Here is a 16,632-nt window from a genome sequence, read left to right on the forward strand (position 1 = left end):
TAGTCATTGTCTAGTCCATTAATGAATTTCTTCTGTTTCATCATTTCCAGTTAGGAGTCTCTGTGTGTGTTTTGTTTGTAGCCTCTTTAGCTTCTTCCTTCTGAGAGTTGGGGAAAGATGAATTGCTGGAGAAAAGAGCTCGTTGCAATATTCTTTCTGTAGTTGTTTTTATTTCAATTCTAACCTTTGTTTCCTGCACAGTTAACATTATCCGTGCTACAGATTCTCAGTGGAGAAACTAACTTAAAATCCTTGCAAATATTTGAAAGTTGTTGGAAAACAAAATTGTTAAGGTATTGGTACTGAAGAGTACTGTTATTCAAGTGGACTTCAAGTGGGCTTGGTGGTATATGCCTGTAATTCTAGCACTTAGGAGGTGTAAGGAGAAAGATCAAGAGTTCAAGGCTGACCTGGGCTACATGAAACCTTGTCTTTAAAAAAATACTTTTTGAAGCAGTGTATTTATTGTAGCCATAGTCTGAGAAATTAGATAACTCGGGTGTTAATTTTCTTAGATGATGGCTAGTATTACAGTTCTCCACTTAATACATTTTCACAGCTGTCTATATTTTGTTTGCATGTGTGTGTGTGGGGGGGTGTTGGGGTTTTGTGCATGCTGAGTAAATACTGTGCTTACCTAGCTATGTTTCTAGACCTTTCTCTCTCTCTCTCTCTCTCTCTCTCTCTCTCTCTCTCTTTCTTTCTTTCTTTCTTTCTTTCTTTCTTTCTTTCTTTCTTTCTGTTCATTCATTCTGTCTTGTGTGTATGCGTGTTTAGTCTGCATGTAAGTATGTGTACTGTGTGCGCTGGTGGAGGTCAGGAGAGGGTATGGAGGATCTTCGAACTGGAGGTATGGGTTGTGAGCTACCACTCAGGTCCTGGGAGCAGAACCTGGGTTCTCTGGAAGGCAGCAAGTACTTGAAACCTCCAGCCTTGTTTGTTTTTTTTTTTTTTAAAGACACAGTATCTGAAGTTCAGGCTGTACTTGAACTCAAAACCTTCCTGCCTATGCCTTCTGCATGTTGGAATTGCAGGTCTGCCATGGCCTGTTTACAGTATTGCATTGAGAGCCAGTTTGTCTAACAGTATGTAAAATCTCATGTTTTTCATTTTTTCCAGTGTGGGGTGGAACCCAGGGCCTTGTTCAGGCAAGCATTCTATTCATCACTGAATCACATACCTTGCTTATGAAATGCATTAAATCTTTTTGTGACACCTAGTTGCCCAGACCAGCAGGAAGTAGATGCAAGTATTGTTTGAAAGCCTTGCTTCATCTAGTTTTATCTTTAGGTATTACAATTTGTCTTTTGGTTTCCAGTCTTCATGTTTCCTGTTCTGTTTCTTGTAGTAAAAAGACTAAGCAGAACCAGTAGTAAAGGCCAGCCTGGTCTACATATCAAGTTCCAGGGCTACATAGTGAGGCCCTGTCTAAACAAACAAACAAACAAACAAAAACCTACCAACCTAGAATCTCAAGACATCTTTATTTGTACCCCCCACCCTTTTTTTTCCCATGAGAACTGGATATGTACACCAGACTGGCCTTGGATTCACAGATTCCTTGGCCTCTGCCTCCCAATGCTGGGATTAAAAGCATGGACTACTACACCAGGTCAACATTTTAAGTGTAGAAATAGCTCAGACAATTCTACACTACAGAAGTGTAATCTTAAATACCCATGACTTGTTCTTTTTCTTTTTTTGAGACAGGTCTGAACTCACCATGTAGACCAGTGAGGTCTTGAACTCACAGATCCACCTGTGTCTGCTTACTAAGTGCTGGAATCAAAGGCGTGTGCCACCATGCCTGACCACAACTTTCTTTTCTTCTTTTTGGCTCTTGGTTCCAACTATTAGAGAAATGTGTGTAGATGACAGAGGACAACTTGTAGGAGTCAGTTCTTTTCCTACACCATGTGGGCCCAAAAGATCTTAAACTTAGATTGCCAAGTTTGGCAACATGTGCCTTTACCTGCTGAGCCATCTTGCATGCCCAAGGTTCTTTGTTTGTTTGTTTGTTTGTTTTAGACTGTTTCTTCAGTAAAGTATCAAAGTATGTAAGGGATTATTTTTCCCCAATCAGTTAAGACAAGGGTGGTTTTATGTTTTTAAGGGAAAGTTATCAAATAAACAGTATTTACATTTGTAAAGTAGCATAGTGTTTTTATATTAATTAATTGAGCCATAGATCTAGGTCAGGTTATTATATACTGCTTGCATATCCTGTAGCTGATGTTTTGAAAACGTAATTCATTTCTAAAGCCTTGTGTTGTTACATTAATAACACATGTATAGATAAAATCAGTGCTCAGAGAAAATAAGCCAGAATGTTAAGATTCTATTTCAGTACTTTAAAAAAAGGTATTTTTAGAATATATTCTTATTTATGTGTATGTGTGCTTGACTGCTTGTCTGTATGCACTGTGTGCGTGCGTGCGTGCGTGCGTGCGTGTGTGTGTGTGTGAGAGAGAGAGAGAGAGAGAGAGAGTGTGTGTGTGTGTGTGTGTGTGTGTGTGTGTGTAGGTGCATTGGAGGCCAGGAGAGGGCATGGAATCCCTGGAACTGGAGTTAGTTGTAGGTCAAGAGCTGCTTGATGTAGGTGCTGGGAACTGAACCCGGGTTCTCTGTAAGAGCAGCAACTGCTTTTATCCACTGAGTTCCCTTCTCCATCCCCAACAGTACTTTTGTGTGTGCTTTGACAAACTCTCCTGTAGCCCAGGCTGGCCTTAAGCTGCTAATCTTTCTGCCTCTGTAGCCGTGTAACACCATGCCAGGTTTCTGTCTTAGTGATATAACCCAAGGTACCAAGCATGTTAGGCAAGCACTCTACCATCTGAGCCCTCTCCCCAGTTCTTTTTTGTTCCATTTTTATTTTTGTTTTTTTGATTTCATTTTACTTTCCAACCACAGGTCTCCCTCCCATTCCTCTTCCCATCCCTTGCCTCCCCCCAGCCTATCCCCAATTCTTGCCTCAAATTCTTGAATATGCCCTATCATGCTCAGCTACACTTGTTTTCCATTTGTTTTAAATATTAAGAGTGTGATTGAGAGGAGTCATTTAGTGCATTTAATGAAAGCCTTTTGCTATGGTCTTCCCAAAATTTAAATGTTGAAGTCTTAACCTCCATTGTTGGTATTAGAAAGGTGTGGCCTCTGGGAGGTGATTAGGTCATGAGGGATCTGCCAGATGAGTAGGATTAGTGCCTTTATAAAGACACCAGAGAAAGATTAGATGAGATCATAGTGTTCAGACTAGATTGGCTCTGCGCACTGAGGAGGTGTAGATTGCTTGCCCTTTCCACCATTGTGAGGATTCAGTGAGATGGAGCATTTTGCCATAGAGGAGAAAGAGAGAGGGAGGGAGGGAGGGAGGGAGAGAGAGAGAGAGAGAGAGAGAGAGAGAGAGAGAGAGAAGCAGAAATGACTCAAAGATAGCTGTATCACCAAAACCCATCTAGTACCGGTGACAATTCACAAAGCTGGGAACCTGGAGCACACTTCACAGCCTGCAGGCAGCTCAACAGGTTGGACCTCAGGTACCCTAAAGCTCTTCCAGGCTTCAGGCTTCTCAGCTGGTTTCTGCTTCTTCCAGGCAGCTGGTTTGGTATTAGAGTTTTTGCAGTTTTTATTGATTATTCTGGTAAAGAGGGACTAAAGACTGGTCAGTTTCAGGAACTTCCTGAAGCTATTTTGAGTTGCTACTTTGCTGTTTAAGGTGCTTCCCCTTGGGATGAAATGTTTCAGTCTCAGTGGAAAGTGTTATGCAACAAAAAGGAGCAGTCCTCTTTAGCCTTTTAAGTATATTTACTATACTTAGGTGAAGTATAGATATTTTCTTACACAAAAGATATATTCTATATTTGTGAACAGCCAAATTCTAAATAGCAACCTTCAAATAAGTTAGGAAACCTGTTATTTTGTATTTATTGGGTATTTTGCCTGCATGTATGTCTGTATACTGTATGTATGTGTGTTCTAGAACAGAAGTTTGCATCCCCTGGAATGAGAGTCACAGATAGTTTTCAGCTGCCATGCAGTTGCTGGGAATCAAACCTGGTCCTCTGGAAGAGCTAGCCTTGAATTTGCACTGTTTTTCCTTTCTTTGCCTCTTAAATATCCTTGGCTTATTTATTTGAGACAGGATCTTGTTTTCAAGTTCAGGCTAGCCTTGAACTTTTCATTTTCCTATTTTAGTTTCTCCAGTGATGAAATTGCAGGTGGACACTGGTGTGTATGGCTTAAAATGTTTTTTAAAGGAGTCTGAGGCTGAAAAAAGTTTTATTTTAAAGGACTCTGTTTTAAGCCTTGCAGAATGTAGTTGTATATTTGCTCTCCTTGGGGAAAGCTGAGGTAGAAGCCTTGTAAGTTGAAGGCCAGCCTGACAATTGAGCCAAACCCTGTCTCAAAATAAGTTTAAAAGGGTCTGGGGATGTAGCCCAGTGGTAGAGCACTTGCCTAGCTGCATGAGTTTTTGTTTCAATTCTCAGTAACACAAAAACTTGTAATTTGCTTTATTTGAAGCAGAGTTGGGTTATTGAACATTTTTTTCTTTTTGCCTTACCTGGCCTGGAACTTGATATATAGACCAGGCTGGCCTGAACTAGGTGGCTCCATTCCTACCTCTGGCTCTGGAGTTCTGGGATTAGAAGTGTGTATTACCATGCTTTGCTCTATTATGGATATCTTAACACAGGTTCTACCTCAGAGGGTTAAGAGTAAGAGAAGCACTGATAAAGAAAACAGCTACACCCAGGGCATGGTGAGTGTGGGCTTCTCACGGAAGAGTAGCCTTATTTTTGAGACAGTGTATATTACAGGCATTTCCTTACACACCCAGTTAATGTGGTGCTGGGCATCAAACCCTGGGCTTTGTGTATAGAATGCAACTGAGCTCTCACCCCAGCCTGAGCCCAAATTCTTGTCTTTAAACATTACAATCTAATTCATCTTTGTAGAAATCTAGATGTTTATAATGCTTGTGTTTGGTTACCAGAGGCTGCTAGTGTAGCACGGATCAGGCTTGAAGCAGGGTAGAAATTCAGAAAGTGTTCTAAATTTATCTTTCTAAATATATCTTTCTAAATATATCTTGGCCATTGACCTACATATTCTTTTCTTAGAAATGAGTATTTATTTCAGGTTAGCTATGATCAGTAATAAGAATTAATAAATTGATCTTAAAACCTAAATGGCATTGTTAAAGATACTGTCAGTGTAGACGCACTTTGTATTTTATGTTCTGGAGACCAAATCCAAGTTGTCATGCCTTTACTTACTACAGGGAACCTACCACGTTTGAAGCCCCAAATCACAGCTTTTTAAAAAGCATTAAAATAAGGAAATTTCATAATGTATAAGGTAAGCTAGACATGATAGCATGCACCTATAATCCCTGCATTGCAAGGCTGAAAAGGAGAACCAAAAATTGAAGACCAGGTTACAAACAGACAGTCTTTAAAACAACAGCAACACACACACACCCATCCACCCACCCACCCTGGAGATGTAGCTCAGTGTAGAATGCTTACCTCTAATGTGTGAGGTTCTGGGTTCACACAGAAAACAAATCAATTCACAAAACATCAATTCAAATTACCAACACATATTCAAACTCCCAAAGAACTATTCTACACAGATTTTCTTTAAAACTGTATAAGAAAAGAAAAATGAAAGAGGGAGAAGACATAAAAAGATATAATCAAAATAGATCAAAGACCAACCAACCAAACAACAGCAACAACAACAAAAACCTACTTAATACCCAGAGCTTGACATCATAGAATTGCATGAACTGGTGAGATGTCTCAGAGGTGCCTGCTACCAGACTTCTTGAGTTTGAGCCCCAGGACCAACTCCCAACAAGTTTTCCTCTGACTTTCACGTACTCATGCCCCCACACATACAAGCTAAATAAAACTTTTAATTGAAAGTTCTTAAGAGATCTGATATACAGTATTAATATTCACATTTTTTTAATGTTTAGCATGGTAAATTGTATAGTATGATAGATGTCTTGATGACATTTAAAAAACTTTTTAAAAAGATAGTATTGTTTGTTCTAATTCTAAGATAATAATGTGAAGACTACCATATACCCACTTCCCCTACAAAACTGGTAAACCTCATGAATGAAGAAAACTATAAATTCTCTGAAAAGTCCTGCAGGCATACAGAAAATGAAGCATATTCAAGATACTTTGCTTAGCCAGATGGCACAAGCCTATAACCCCAGCACTGGAAAAGTTATGGCAAGAGTACCACAAGTTTATGGCTAGTTTTTGAAAAATTGTTGCTGGTTGGGGTTTTATGGTTTATTTTGAGACAGGGTAGTATGTATCCCAGACTGGCCTTGAACTAAAGGTTAGTTTCAACTTTTAGTCTTCCTGCCTCTACCTCCCAAGTTCTGGGATTACAGACAGGGACCACCACCATAATGTACAAACAAAAGACCAGTAAGATACCCCCCCACAAGAAAAGCCAAAACAAAGCAATTTGAGACAGAAAAATCTACAAAAAACACAATTTAGTTTGTTTGTGTTGGCTGTCTATTGCTGGACCTGGGGCCCACCCTTAATGGACTGCATTGGAGAAAACTAATTTTTTTCCCTTTTCAAGCAGTTGTCAATTGAAGATAGATTCTTCTTCTTCTTCTCCTCCTCCTCCTCCTCCTCCTCCTCCTCCTCCTCCTCCTCCTCCTCCTCCTCCTCCTCCTCCTCCTCCTCCTCCTCCTTCTTCCTCTTCCTCTTCCTCTTTCTCTTCCTCCTCCTCCTCTTTCTCTTCCTCCTCCTCCTCTTTCTCTTCCTCCTTCTTTCTTCTTAATTTCTCGTGACAGGGTTTCTTTGCAGCTTTGGAGCCTATCTGTAGACCAGGCTGCCCTTGAACTCACAGAGATGAAGATAGATTCTTGATTAGGGATGGGAGCCCATATCCACTTCCCCCTCTCAGCACTAGGACCCCTTCTGGCTTGAACCCTGTGCATGCTGCCATAGTCTCTGTGAATTCATCTGTGTATCAGTCCTGTTGTGTCTGGTGGACACTTTCCTTGGTGTCATCCATGCCCTCTGGCTCTTCAGTCTTTCTCCTCTCTTGCGTAGCTCCTTGAGCCCTGAGGAGAGGAGTTTGATAAAGATCTGAGTGTAACAAAGCCTCCCACTCTCTACCTGTTGTCCAGTTGTGGGTCTCTGAATTAGTTCCCATCTCTGACAAGAGAAAGCTTCTCTGATTATGGTTAAACAAAATACTGATTTATAGATATAGCAGAATATCATTAGGAATCATTTTATTGTTGTGTTCTCTTAGCACAACAATAATATTTGGGTTTTCCCCAGGCCCAAGGTCTGTCTAATCTCAGGTTCTTGGCCACCTGAGCATTATCAGGCATAGACTCCATCTTATGGAGTGGTCCTTAATTTAAATCTAACCATATAGTGGTTGGTTACTACCACGACTTTTGTGCCACCATTGTGCCAGAGTATCATGCAGACAGGACTCCATTGTAGATAGCTGGGGTTGTAGCTGACTTGGTGGTTACCTTTTCCCTTCTCTTGTGGTGTGCGGAGTACCTTCCAGTATCATAAACATTAGTCAGTAGGGGTGAAGGCTCTAGGGAGACACTCGCTTGATTTCTCCATGTTGAATGTCTGTGACATCACTAGCACTGAGTACTTGTTGAGTGTGTCTTAAGTTTAATCAGAGAGCTGTTGGTTACTACCCAGGTATGTATGCCACTACTGTATACTTCAGGTTATTGTGCCATGCTGATTGGTGTCATAACTGGGTAGGACTGTTGCTTGCCTCCCTCCTTTGGAAGCTTGCATAGTGCCTCTGGTACCATGAAAGCTAGTCCTCAGTGGGGGAGGTGTTCAGGCAGTTCTAGCTTAGAGTTCTCTGAGCCCTGCTTCTGAAGTGCATGGTGTCTTCAGCAATAGGAGATATTTACCTTCCACCTCTGGGGCCAATCAAGAACAATAACAATAGACTATGTTTTGGGAATCTCTTGGACAATCCTAGCCATCAACTTAAAAGAGGGCCTCTCATGTCTGGTTTCGGGTTTTTGTTAATTGGTCTTTGACTCCTGGAGGGACCATTGTCAGCCTAGATGAGAGAAAAATTTGTTAAAATTATTTATGTATATTATATACAGAATTACATGTATTATAGTTTTTAGGTAAATAGTTAATAACTATAATTCCTTATGGCTTTTCTATACTTATTGTTATTTTACCCTCCTTCACTGTTTACCTTCTTCCCCTTCTAGAAAGAACCCCCTCTTCCCATTTTTCTAATCAGGGCACTAGGACCCTGCTATTCCCCTTTATTGCTCCACAGTCCTCAATCCTGGCAATGGTCCCCCTCCTTTTTATACTCTAAAAAATTTTTTTAGAAAGTCTTATTTAACATATCAATCTTCCCATTCCCTCGCCCTCTCATCCTCCCATGCTTCCTGCCCACCCCCAGCCCACCCCCTACCCACTCCCCAAGGATAGTGAGGCCCTCCACGGGGGGGGGGGGCGCATCAAAGTCTGTCACATCATTTGGAAGAGGGCCTAGGTCCTCTTGTGTATCTGGGCTACAATGGTATCCCTCCATAGGGAATGTGCTCCCAAAGTCCATTTGTGCATCGAGGATAAACACTGACTCCACTGTTAATAGGTCCCATAGACTGCCTGGGCCTCCCAGCTGTCCCCTTTTACTATCTTGATTTCTGTAGTTACTTTAAGCTATGTGCTCACATCTGAAGATGTGGATGAGGAGCCTCCAGTTAGAGAACATGTGATGCTTGTCTTTCTGGGTCTGGGTTTCCTCACTCAATATGATTTTTTTTCTAGTTCTGTCCATTTATTTGCAAAGTTTATGATTTCTTTTTTCTTTACAGCTGAGTAGTGTTCCATAGTGTATATATACCACATTTTAATGATCTGTTTGTCAATTGAAAGACATTTAGTTTCTTTCCATTTTCTATCTATTGTGAAGAGAGCAGCAGTGGACATAGCTACACAAGTATTTGGAGTAGGATGTTGTGTCCTTTGGGCATATGTGAAGGAGTGGTATAGCTGGGTCATATGGTAGATTTATGTGTAGCTTTTTGAGAATTTTCCACACCAATTTCAATAATAGCCCAGTGTGCAATCACACTGACAGGGAACAAGGGTTCTCTTTTTCCTGGCATCCCCTCCAGCATATAGAACAGTATTCTTTCAAAGGAGGTTGATAAGAACCCTCTCATCATTTGGTATTTGAAACCAGATTACTTAAACAGCAGTTGTATGTTGCAAGGGAATAGAACTATCTCACTTCTAAGGCTTTTTCTCCTTTCAAATGTCTGTGACAGGGAACATTTCTTATACTCTTAATGAACAGAATCATTCTTATTTTATCAGTAAACCTTGACTCTCTGAAAAATACTGAGTCTTTTTTTAAAACTAGAAATCCATCTTAGCCTATACATTTTGTGTAAGACAGTACAGTTAGAATTCATAAAAATCTAATGCTAGAGCATACATATGAAATGGCAGGGTAAGCCATCTCTCCAGCCTGAGAAAGGTGTTTTAATAACGTTAGTTTTGGCCTTAAGCTTGGTTTGTCAGAATTTTTAACACTGTTGTTTGAGATCTGTCTTGGGAATGGAGGATCATATCACTTCCTTTTGAATTTCTTGTTTTCATTTTGAAAGAATAGTTTTGTTGGAATTGGAGTTCTTGATTGACAGTTTTCTACCTCAGTGCTTGGAATGTGTGAGTCTACTACTTCTGGCTTCTGCTTCAAAAAAGAAGTCAAACTGAAATAAGGTTCTTTTGTATTTGATGGGTTACTTTAGCTGATTTCAGTATTTTTCTTTTTTCTTTTACTTATCTATGATGTGATTATGTGGATCACTGTGCATTTATCTTGAGTTTTTTTTAACCTCTTAGACTTTAAAAAAATCAAATTTAGAGAGTGTGTGTGTGAATTGTTAATTGTCCCTCCCTCCCTCCTCTCTCTCTTCTTTCTTTCTTTCTTTCTTTCTTTCTTTCTTTCTTTCTTTCTTTCTTTCTCTTTCCATCTCTCTTTCTTTCCCTCCCTCCCTCCTTCCCCCCTTCCCTCTTTCCTTCCTTCCCTCCCTCCCTCTCTCCCTCCTCCCTCCCTGCCTCCCTCTCCCTTCCTCCCCCTCTTCCTTCCTTTTGAGACAGGGTGTTATGTAGCTAGGATGGTCTTGAACTTGCTTTGTATCTGAAAAAGACATTGAACTCTGATTCAGCATCTACCTTCTAAGCACTGGGATCACAAGTGAATGCTACCACTGGCTTTGGGATCCTTTCCCCTCCCTTTTTTTTTCTTGTGTCTTATTCTCTTTTGAGGAATACCATTAAATGAATGATGGTATTTGCTATTTTGTCCATTCTTCAAAGTACTATTTATTTTTCTTTTTTCTTTTTAAATAAGTGTGTGTGTGTGTGTGTGTGTGTGTGTGTGTGTGTGTTTGCTGAGAGTCAAGATCAGGATTTGTGCATGCTAGGTAAGCTCTCTTTATCACTGAGAATGCATACCTAGCCCCTTAAGTGTTTTAAACATATTTTAAATAACTCCTTTGAAGTCTTTGCTAAGTCTAACATCTGAGAATTTTTCCCAGTGACTACTTTTTTCTCCTGTGTAGGAGTCACAGTTTCCTGTTTCTTTTGGAAGTCTTAATTTTTTTTGTTGAAATTCGACATTTCAGACAAAATATTGTTCCAGTTTTGGATTTTGATCTTTGTCCTTTTGAAGATGTTTACACTTTCTTTGTTAGATAACAGATCCATGAAATGTTTTCACTCTAGGATATAGCTACTAGTTTCTCTACTCAATATTTTTTCTTCCTTTCTTTAAATTAAGCTTTTTTAGTGGTTGCTTTTGTTATGTCTGTTACTGATCAACAACTAGTGATTAGACAGTGGTTGAACATAAACATCTGAGGCTAATAAAACCTCATTCTCTCCTAGTAGATCTATATGTAGATATGGGATACATTTTAAAGCTGATTCCTTTTTAGAATATATCCATCACTATTATTTTCTAAAATGCTAAAGTAACTCTTAAAAGAAACAATAACAGCAAGAATAAACTAAAGCCCATGTCATTATCAAGGTCTCTGTGTTCACCTCCCTCCCTCCCTTTCTCCCTCCCTCCCTCTTTTTTTGGTTTTTGGAGACAAGGTTCTCTGTGTAACAGTCCTTGCTGTCTTGGAACTCTCTTTGTAGACTATGCTGGCCTCTAACTCACAGAGATCCACCTGCCTCTGCTGGAACTAAAGTTTTGTGCCACCACCATCTGGCTTCTTTTTTCTATTTTTAAGATTCATTTTGATATGTGTGTGTGTGAGTGTGTGTGAGAGAGAATATGAATATGAATATGAGAATGTATGCCACGTGTGTGTGTGTGCCTAAGACGCCAGAGAAAGGTGAAAGGCTTTGGATCCTTTGCATCTGGAGCTGCAGGAGGCAGTTGTGAGCTGCCCAGTGTGAGTGTTAGGAACCGCATGAACTCAGGTCTCCTGGAAGAGCAGCAAGCATTCTTAACCACTGGGCCATCTCTCCTCAGCTGCCCACTCTTAATTCTTGTTTCTTGCTTTCTCTTGTTCTGATGGCAGCAGTGGGCAGGGCTCCTGCTAGTGTGACACCAGCTGTATGATCAGGTCCAGCAGCCCCTGTGATGCATGTCAGACTCTTTGCAAGTAAGTCAGACCAAAAAGTTCAAAATTTGCACCTGCTGCTTTGATGAGTGCATCGATCTTCCCTGTGTAGGTCACTTCATCTTGCAGGAGGAGAGCAGAGTAGATGCAGGCAAACATGGAGATAAGTCATGGTACACAGTGGGAATGGTGCTAGGGAAACTGCAATTGCTGGGTGATATGCTGGTTACTCTCTAGATGGAATGAGACCCTCATCCAGTGCCACGTTAGCTGTTTTAGAAGACTGTACCTTGGCAGCACCGAAGAAAGGCAATAAATGATTTTTAGTCCGATGCTATATTGTAATACTTTGAAATGATCTAGTGCTTCTTTCTTTCAAAACAAGATTTTGATGTGTTTGCTTTATAATTGGCATTACTTTCATTTTAGTGATTTGACTAAATTAGATATTTTTAGATATTTCACTTTAAAGAAAAAAACTTTGTTCTAGAGTGTATGAATGGATTCTCAACAGAAGTATCAGTTGAGATTCTCCCTCTCTCTCTCCCCTCCCTTCCTCCTTCCCCCTCCCTCCTTCTTTCTCTCCCTCTCCCTCCCTCTTTCCCCCTCTCTCTCTCTGTCTCTCCTCATATGGCTTTAGCTGGCATTGATTTTGCTATGTAGCCAAGGATGATCTTGAATTTTTGATCTTCACCTTCACCTACTACCACCTTCTGCATGTTGGATCATGTGTAGTGCTTGGGATTGAAGTCAGGGCTTTTGCAAATACAAAGCCTACCTAATTTTTTTAAAAAAATAAATTTATTTATTTATTTTAGGGTGGAGTTATACATATGTTGTTGTAATTTAAAAAAAGTGACTCGAGAGAGAATGATGCCATGTGACAGAGTTCAAGTAGAGGTGTGTGTGTGTGTGTGTGTGTTTTTAAATTAGGGAAAGGAATCATAAAAGGGGCACGGGGAGGGGGGGTGTGGACCTGGCCTCCAGGGACAGGAGCAGTGGGAGAGAAGAAAGAGATGCAGAGAGACAGGTAGAAAGACAGAAAGAGGGAGAGAAAGAAAGAGAGGAGAATGGGAGGTGGGCAGGGCCCTTTTAAAAGGGAAGATAATGAATGAATGGGCATAGGTGGTGCTCTTAGTGGCTGCAGCTGAGGGTGTATCCTGTCAGAACCCCAGGACAGGGCAGTGCAGTGTCTATGTAGTGGTCAAAAGATACCTTATAGGCATCTTTTCCACTCTGAATCTCAGGCCATAAGGCTGGGTGGTAAGTGCTTTCATGTTACCCATTGAGCCATCTTGCCAGCTCCAACTCTCATTTTTTTATCAGAAAAAATTGGCTTATTAGTTTTTAATTCAAGGGAGCAGATGTGTAGGTTCTGGGAACCAAACCAGGGTGTGCTGCAAGAGCAAGTACTTTAACAAACACTGAGCCATCTTTCTGCCTTCTTTGTTTTCATTTTGGGACAGGATCTCCCAAGTTGTCCAAGTAGGTGACTTTGGGATCCTCATACCTCAGCCTCCCAAGTAGGATTCTAGGCCTGTGCTACCATCTACAGGTCAGGCTATTCCTACTTGGTTTTTTGTTTTTGTTTTTTCTTTTTTTTTCCCCCCTCAATATATGTTTTTATCTAAATTAGAAACATGAATGTTTCACATGTCAGTCCCAGCTTCCTCTCCTACCCCTCCTCCCTTGTCCCACCACCAGCCCTCCCCCAGCCCCCCACCCAGTTCCCACATCATTCCTGAGGGAGGGTGAAGCCCTCCTTGGGGGGATCTCCAAAGTCTGTCATTTCATCCAGAGTAGTAGGACCTAGGTCTTTCCCCATGTGTCCAGGCTGAGAGAGCATCCCTCTATTTGGAATGGGCTCCCAAAGATCATTCATACACCATGGTAAACACTGATCTACTACCCAAGGCCCCAGTGATTTTTTTTGGCCTTTGTTTTTTCTTTTTTTGATATAGGCTCTCAAGTATCCCAGGGTGACCTGAAATTCAGTGTGGATGACCTTGAACTCCTGATTTTCCTGTCTCTGCCCCTCTAGTGCTGAAATCACAGGCCTGTACCATCATGTCTAGTTCAAGCTAGTGTGGTGAGGATTGAACCCCAGCTTCATATATGTGAGGCAAACACTCTACCAACTGAACTACACCTCCAACCTCAGAATAGTTGTATTTTAAACCATTGTGTTTATTTATACTAAAGTCAAGTACACATTATGTTAATTAAAGGTTTTCAAAGATTTCTTTCTTGTTTTAAATCTTTCTTATAGGGATTGAACTCAGGGATTCAGGTACCCTAAACAAGCACTCTGTGCTATGCTACTTTCCCAGCCCTGTCTAAAGTTCTAAACTCAACTCTGGTTACTTACTGTAATTACAGCAAGAGGGGATTAATGTTCTGTTTTTAGTAGATAAGACTGCTAGGATTGTGCTGCTATTAAGTCCTTTGAGTATGACTGCCAGTCATGCAGAGTATGGGTACATAGTTAAAGGTCTGCCTAAGTAGTAACTTTTGCCACTTAGAAAAATAGCATACTGAATAGGTTAAATAATCTTCCATTTCTAGTCATGACTTTTTGTGTTTTCATGCAGGCTGCTTTCCTGTTGCATCTTTGATACCGCTTCCTAGACTCTGCTCTATGATTTAATTTGGAATTCTGAAATGAAGATGGAGGAGACAGTGGGAAAAGTAGAAGAACTCATTGAGTCTGCAGCCCCACCAAAAACCTCTGAACAAGAGACAGTCAAGGAGGAAGATGGTTCTGTAGAACTGGAATCTCAAGTTCCGAAGGATGGTGTAGCTGACTCTACAGTTCTTTCTTCAATGCCCTGTTTGTTGATGGAACTGAGAAGGGACTCTTCAGAGTCTCAGTTAGCATCCACAGAGAGTGACAAGCCCACAACTGGCCGAGTTTATGAGAGTGACTCCTCTAATCATTGCATGCTTTCCCCTTCCTCTAGTGGTCACTTGGCTGATTCAGATACGTTGTCTTCTGTAGAAGAGAATGAACCCTCTCAAGCAGAAACAACAGTAGAAGGAGATACTTCAGGAGTGTCTGGTACCACTGTTGGGCGCAAGTCTAGACGGTCCCGTTCTGAAAGTGAAACATCTACTATGGCTGCCAAGAAAAACCGGCAATCCAGTGATAAGCAGAATGGCAGAGTCACCAAGGTTAAAGGTCATCGGAGCCAAAAGCACAAGGAAAGGATCAGACTACTGAGGCAGAAACGGGAGGCTGCTGCAAGGAAGAAGTACAACCTGCTGCAGGACAGTAGTACCAGTGATAGTGACCTGACTTGTGACTCAAGCACCAGCTCATCAGATGATGATGAAGAGATTTCAGGGAGCAGCAAGACAATCACTGCAGAGATACCAGGTAGAGGATGTTTTTTAAACTGACTGTAAAGTACCTGATGGCTTTTCTCAGCTGTGAGACTCAGTTAGATGAGTGACACTTGAAAAAAATCCAGGAGACCTGCAGCTCTCTATAAATTTGAAGACTGCAGTCTATTAACAAGACATGGCCAACTTAACAAACAAACCTGTTCTGAGTTGCCAGTGCACTTTAGCACATCAGCAAAAAATGAAGTGGTTAATGACAGGGACAAGATTAGTTTTTAAGCAATGGAATTCTTACAGGTCTTTCTCTGTAACATACTATCTGAACTTCCATCATTGCCTTTTAGCACTGCATAGATTTAATACTCACTGTTCAGCATTATTACTAAGTACAAGTACATTTTCCTCAGGAATAGGCACCTTGCTTTATTATCTAGTCTCCGCACTTGAGCTTATGGTGTCTGGAATAATAGATACATAATTTCATTAAACCTTTCTAATTACTGTTTCTCCTAAAACAATAGTTGTGTGTGTTTTTCCCCAGGTTTAGTGGATGATAAACTAGTTACCCATATTGCACATTTTTTATCCCACCTTGTCACTCAAATTGTAAAGAATGTTTTTAGAAAAAAACTTTCCCCTTAATCTTAAAAGTTATCTATAAACTGGCTTGTTTCAGCTCTCATAGAGAAAAGGATATGCAGTTTATTACATTTTTAACATGTCTGCTTTCCCTGTATTGTCACATCGGACACTGTGTGCGACAGAGACAGTTTTGAGATTTCATAGAGGAAGGGAGATGGTATCTGAATGGATTTTAAGTGACGAGTTCTCAGTATTGAAGAGAATTATATGACTAGGAATGCTTTGTAAAGTAACTTGTTTAATAGGTCATGACAACATTGTTTATTGCCGCATTAAAGAGGGGAAAGTTTTGGTTTTCTCAAGTTTTATAGATGACTTTTTTCTTTTTAGCTTTCTGTTTTATGCATAAGGCAACATATTGCTGGTGTACAAAAGATTATTTCAAGAAAAACAATATTGGTTATCTAAATTTATACCTAACCATGTAAAATCAATAGCAAGAATGGTTTAAAAAGTATTATATGTGAACTTCTAACAATAAGACTCTTTCATATAGCATATTAAATATGAGTTTAAATGGTCTTGAGAAATGCTTTTTACTGTGAAATATCTTGATTGAATTCCTTTAATAGTTCCTTATATTAAAATGAGTGGGGAAAGATTTAAATGAAAGAAGCAGACTTTTGGGCTGTTCTAAAGATATTCTAGGTATATTCTAGTTTTTTATTTAATAATATTTTAAAGGAAGCCTTTACATACCTGTAAACTTGTTTGTGTATTCTTATATTCTGTTCTAATCTATTAATCAAGTTATAATGGATCTCTTCATATAGTACTTCATTTCAGTATAAACAGGTTTTCATATAACCTCCTCAGCACTTTGCCTTTTTTATGGAAAGGGAGAAGGTGGGCAAATAATTCTTTTTAAAGCTAGAATCCCATTGTAGAGGTGAAACGAGTAATGTCTAATGAGCACTCTCCTTATTTCCTTAATATATAGGTTAGGTGTTGTTGTTTGTTCATTTCTATCATAACCTTTTTTAAGATTTCTGAAACATTGG

At 40.1% G+C, this 16,632-nt stretch overlaps 1 protein-coding gene across 4 annotated transcripts in view; it reads left to right on the forward strand.

Moving 5' to 3' along the window:
- Positions 1 to 16,632, forward strand: part of CUNH18orf25 (chromosome unknown C18orf25 homolog) — a 69,451-nt gene that overhangs the window by 9,549 nt on the left and 43,270 nt on the right. For all 4 annotated transcript variants that reach the window (XM_013118044.3, XM_005076468.4, XM_013118045.3 and 1 more), the window contains exon 2: positions 14,239 to 15,023. In XM_013118044.3, coding sequence (XP_012973498.1) covers positions 14,309 to 15,023 — 715 coding nt within the window. In that variant the 5' untranslated portion in view covers positions 14,239 to 14,308. The remainder of the gene's footprint in view (positions 1 to 14,238; positions 15,024 to 16,632) is intronic.

The sequence above is a fragment of the Mesocricetus auratus genome, unplaced genomic scaffold (genome assembly GCF_017639785.1).
Source record: "Mesocricetus auratus isolate SY011 unplaced genomic scaffold, BCM_Maur_2.0 Super-Scaffold_6730, whole genome shotgun sequence".
NCBI classification, from domain to species: domain Eukaryota; kingdom Metazoa; phylum Chordata; class Mammalia; order Rodentia; family Cricetidae; genus Mesocricetus; species Mesocricetus auratus.